Here is a 5,796-nt window from a genome sequence, read left to right as displayed (position 1 = left end):
CGTACTAGTGGCTTTATAAGATTTTAAATACTATGCTATGTATTCTCACAAACCCAATGTACCTTCTTGTATATAAATAAATAAATAAATAAATAAATAAATAAATAAATAAATGAAGGGAACTCATGAAGTTGAGTCTCCCCACCTATGACCGTCTCAATAAACCCACCAGTCACCCTGCAAAGTTTGATGAGGCTTCCAGCTGAAAATTTATATACATTATATAATGAACCTAATAGGCCACGTTGCCTAACAAGCCAAATTTTCCTGAAATAATATATTTAAATTTTGTTTCCTTATGGAATGATTAAGCTTTTCATTACCTTATATGTGATTTGCATTTTTGTTCATTTAATTAAAACATAAATGTGATCAAACCTAAACTATCTGACCTAAGTGTGTAATACATGTCCTTAATATAGTTATTGGAATAAACCAACGTGGAAAGCAATATTTGAAAATAACGAAAATCACTCTGCCTGTTAGGTAAATTGGGCCTTGCATACCAAGCCAAGTAGTGCAGTGCGAGAGCGAGAGAGAGAGAGAGAGAGAGAGAGAGAGAGAGAGAGAGAGAGAGAGAGAGAGAGAGAGAGAGAGAGAGAGGGCGGAGGGGGCAGGTAACGCCATATAGACCTTGAGAGATTAAACAGGCGTAGTCACTTTCAAAATATCTATTTTCCTGCTTTAGTATATTACAAACCAATTAACTGATTTGCAGCTGCGCCTTGCGGTAGTCAATTTCTGCAGTGTTGCCACCTCCTCCTCCTCGCATCACCAGTAACACTCCTGACTACACATTATCTCTGGACCCCTGAGTCCCGCATGTTGTGGGGGCACGGCTCCATGCTGAAGGCGGCCAGGGCGACGGCCCCTAAAAATCCTGCGTCAGATGGACTTATTTCAACATTTCTGGAGCGGAAACCGCGAGAAACTCTTTATGTAATTGAAACTTGGGAGAGTTTAGGGTGGGAGAGTGAGGGAGGTGGGCGCCGGCCTGGCAATACCGTCTCCTCTAGTGCTCCCTCACCTGCCCTATCCACCGGCTATTCCTTCTATCCAATGTTGCTAAATCCGAGGCGAGGTCTAGGCGAGCCGTGATCCGGCCAAGGTGGTAATTCACGTCTGGAAATCACTTGCGGCCGCAATCTGAAGATTGCTCTCAAAGGAGAGTAATTGAGACCTTTCGCCACTTACTGAACCCGTCGACCTCACCCGCGTCAATATACGACTGAAAAGCTGATACGTCAGAGTGGTAAAACTCACATCTTGAATATTTTATACCATAAACTTACTTACATAAACTCCCGCCAGAGCCAAGTGGTTGGGCACACGCGTTCCTTTACTCTTTCCTCATCTCCCAGCACTTAGTCTGTCGCATATTCCTTGCTGGCGGTATATAGTCACACTGGCTTAGTTTTTTCTCATATTTACCATATACTATTGATCTCTCAACCTGAGGCATCTGAAAAATATTATTATACAACTGGGAAACTCAAATAAATGTTAATTACCTTGTTAATTATTACTTTATCAAAGCTTTTGATACAGTGCCACATGAAAGACTGATTAAAAAGATAGAGGCTCACGGTATTGGGGGTGTTATATTAAGTTGGATTAGGGCATGGCTATACCAAAGGAAACAGAGTTAGTATAAATGGGGTTAAATCAGAGTGAGAAAATGTTGTAAGTGGAGTGCCTCAAAGCTCAGTCTTGGGATCTCTGTTATTCACAATATATATAAATGATTTACATTCAGGTTTGAGCAGCAATATTTGCAAATTTGCCGATGATACAAAAATCGGGAGGTTAATAAACACGGAAAAATACTATCACTTCAAAACGATATAAATATTGTGGCAACAACCGTGGACATCTTCAAGAGAAAACGAGATTGTTTTCTAAAAGAAGTGCCGGACCAACCGGGCTGTGGTGGGTATGTGGGCCTGCGGGCCGCTCCAAGCAACAGCCTGTTGAACCAAGCTCTCGTAAGTCAAGCCTGGCCTCGGGCCGGGCTTGGGGAGTAGAAGAACTCCCAGAACCCCATCAACCAGGTATTAAATAAGGTTTTGAAATGGGCAAAAGACTGGGAGATGCAGTTTAATGCTAACAAATGTAAGGTTTTGAGACTAGGTTAGGTAATGATGATAAGAGTTACAAGATACGAGCTAGATGGTGTTGAGATTGCGAAGTCGGATTGCGAAAGGGGATCTGGGAATTATGATTAGTAAGAATTTAAAACCAAAAAATCAAAACATAAATGTTCGTAATAAGGCAAATAGGGCACTGGGATTTATTTATCGAAGCGTTAGTAACAAGACACCTGGTGTTGTTCTTCAGCTATATCTTGCTCTGGTTACGCCCCATTTAGATTGTGTGGTTCAGTTTTGGTCGCCTGTTAGTCCTATCGAGGTTCCTCTACATCACCGACTGATCTTCCTCAAGATGCAACCCACAACAGTTACCCAACTCCCAGTTACCCATTTACTGTTAAATGAACCCAGTCATCAATTGTAAGGAAATGTGCCCAAATGTCTCTCTGTAAAACAGGAATTGATCCTGGGAACCATTCCACTGTGGGCTCATACTGCACTACAGTCTAGCGGATGAGATGCCATGTTCCACCATACAGATTCCACAGGATGAAAAAAAAAGTTTCGAGAATTGTTCACAACCTTCCCAGGTGACTGGTGTGTGGCCAGCCTTCCTGGTGACTGGTGTGTGGCCAGCCTTCCCTAGTGACTGGTGTGTGGCCAGCCTTCCCTAGTGACTGGTGTGTGGCCAGCCTTCCCTAGTGACTGGTGTGTGGATGTCGTGGCAGCATACACCACAACACCGCCAGGGATGGTGACGAAGGTAAGGAAGCTGAGCAGTGGGTCCACCTTCCTGGCCCCCATCATGGGTCCACCTTCCTGGCCCCCATCATGGGTCCACCTTCCTGGCCCCCATCATGGGTCCACCTTCCTGGCCCCCATCATGGGTCCACCTTCCTGGCCCCCATCATGGGTCCACCTTCCTGGCCCCCATCATGGGTCCACCTTCCTGGCCCCCATCATGGGTCCACCTTCCTGGCCCCCATCATGGGTCCACCTTCCTGGCCCCCATCATGGGTCCACCTTCTTGGTCCCCATCATGGGTCCACCTTCCTGGCCCCCATCATGGGTCCACCTTCCTGGCCCCCATCATGGGTCCACCTTCCTGGCCCCCATCATGGGTCCACCTTCCTGGCCCCCATCATGGGTCCACCTTCCTGGCCCCCATCATGGGTCCACCTTCCTGGCCCCCATCATGGGTCCACCTTCCTGGCCCCCATCATGGGTCCACCTTCCTGGCCCCCATCATGGGTCCATCTTCCTGGCCCCCATCATGGGTCCACCTTCCTGGCCCCCATCATGGGTCCACCTTCCTGCCCCCATCATCAACCCCAACCTTCACCTTTCTCACCTATATCTCACTTATCCAACCTTGCCCAACTCCCTCCCCATGCCCTCGTGAACGGTACTTCTCCCTCCTACCTTTTATCTTGCACGCCCTTTGTCTTACACCCCCTCCCCCCCCCCTTTCCCAACACCTTCCCGGCTACCCCCTCTCTGCCACGGGCCCTCTTCCCCTTCCCTTTCCGCAATTCCTCCTTCCTTCCTCCAGTCCCCCTCTCTTCCCTCCAGCCCCCAGGTTCCCTCTCTCTCTCTCTCTGTCTCTCTCTCTCTCTCTCACTTCCCTATCCCATCCCTCCTTCCTCCCAACCTCTAGCCTCTCCCTGACCCCACCCCTCCCTCCAGGGGGTGGAGGTCTCTCTCGGGGTTTATGCATAATTTAGGTCGACGCAGCAGACGGACCGTCGCATTACCAACGTGTCTTTTACTCCTGCAGCTGAGACCCGAGGTATTCTCACCACTCCCCCAGGCCTGGCCACGGGTGTATTCTACAGGCTCTGATAACCCTCCCCCAGGCCTGCCTTGAGGTTACCTTGACGTGCTTTCGGGGGCTTAGCGTCCCCGCGGCCTGGTCGTCGACCAGGCCTCCTGGTTGCTGGACTGATCAACCAGGCTGTTAAACGCGGCTACTTGCAGCCTGACGTATGAATCACAGTCTGGTTGATCAGATATCCTTTGGAGGTGCTTATCCAGTTTTCTCTTGAATACTGCGAGGGGTCGGCCAGTTATGCCCCTTATGTATAGTGGAAGCGGACGAAGTGCCGGACTAACTGGGTTGTGTATATGTGGGCCTGCGGGCCACTCCAAGCAACAGGCCCACACATCCACCACAACCCCGTTGATCCGGTACGTCTTGCAAAAACTTATCTAAATGGTTTTTGAAGACATTTTCATTTGTTCTGGCAACATTTATAATACTTTCTGGGAGAGTATTGAACAACATTAGACCTCAAATGTTCAAATAGTGTTCTCTGTGCCTATGGCACATCTATACCGGAGTACAGTCTTTTCAGATGTGGCAGTAAACACAGGCTACAGGGTGGGGTCAGCCTGTACATCACAGGCTACAGGGTGGGGTCAGCCTGTACATCACAGGCTACAGGGTGGGGTCAGCCTGTACATCACAGGCTACAGGGTGGGGTCAGCCTGTACATCACAGGCTACAGGGTGGGGTCAGCCTGTACATCAATGACACACACATCTGCACTGAGGTGCTAAACACCACAAACGATATGGTGGAAGTGCTGACAATGAAAATAGAAATTCTAAATGTGATGATTGTCCTTATATATAAATAACCAGATGCAAATCCTTTGTAGTTTAAAGATTAACTTGATATCTTGAAATCTGCTTCCAAAAACTTACATTGCTCTAACATCATCTTGCTTGATGATTCCAACTTACGACATCTAAAATTTAAAAATGTGGCAAATACTGTTATAGCAGAGTCCCAGGAAGCAGTCTGATGGAACAGTCATATACAAATGACCACTTGAAGATGTGTGGCAGATTTGCTTTTCACTAGCAAACAGTAGAGCCAAATAGGAAAGAAAACATCCTAGACTTTATTTTTACAAACAACGATGAACTGATTAGGGACATAACGAATACAACTACTTGTTACTCAGATCACAACCTGATCAAAGTTCAGACGAGCATGGGCAGCACTGACCTGTACCGCCAATCTCCAATCCCAGAGAAGGAGAATTCAGCAAATTCAATTTTAATAACAAACTGACTACCAGGGAACCAAGACCTCGCAGAACTATGCTGGGAAACGAAGCTATCAGGGAAAGTGCCAAGCCTTTACGATTATATAGCACTGACAGGGGGGTCAGGATAAGGATTTGGGATGGGACGGGGGGAGAAAGGAATGGGGCCCAACCACTTGGGCGGTCGGGGATTGAACGCCGATCTCCATGAAGCCAGGCCGTCGCTCTACCATCCAGCCCAAGTGGTTGGGTAACTATGCTGGGAACAACAACTACATAATGCAAACTTAAACCAGTGTTTCGAGAAAATAGGCACAGTAGCACTAGAAATATGTACTAAGGAAAGAGAACTAGACAGTAACTAGAGAATATACACGAGGGAGCGAGAAAGGCACTCTCTCTGTAGGTGAAGAAAACAAATAGTAGAACATCTCAAACGCTCCACTCTCCCCCGTCCCATCCCAAATCCTTATCCTCGTATCAGACATAGACAAGGATACAAACTACAACACTGTATCATAATTTGCAGATGACACTAGGTTGTTCAAGCAAGTAGACAGTATTGAGAACACAACAAATCTCCAGTTTGACGTAAATCGGGTCTTTCAATGGGCCACAGATAATAATATGATGTTTAATGAAAACAAGTTCCA

At 47.0% G+C, this 5,796-nt stretch overlaps 1 protein-coding gene across 1 annotated transcript; it reads left to right on the top strand.

The window, feature by feature from the left end:
• The first annotated feature begins 2,841 nt into the window (after positions 1–2,841).
• On the top strand, positions 2,842–3,492 carry LOC138373179 (uncharacterized). Its single transcript, XM_069339207.1, has one exon. The coding sequence runs from the start codon at positions 2,842–2,844 to the stop codon at positions 3,490–3,492; it is 651 nt and encodes a 216-aa protein (XP_069195308.1).
• The last annotated feature ends 2,304 nt before the right edge of the window (positions 3,493–5,796 follow it).

Source organism: Procambarus clarkii, chromosome 41 (genome assembly GCF_040958095.1).
Source record: "Procambarus clarkii isolate CNS0578487 chromosome 41, FALCON_Pclarkii_2.0, whole genome shotgun sequence".
NCBI lineage: Eukaryota > Metazoa > Arthropoda > Malacostraca > Decapoda > Cambaridae > Procambarus > Procambarus clarkii.
This window is presented reverse-complemented; position numbering and strand designations above follow the sequence as displayed.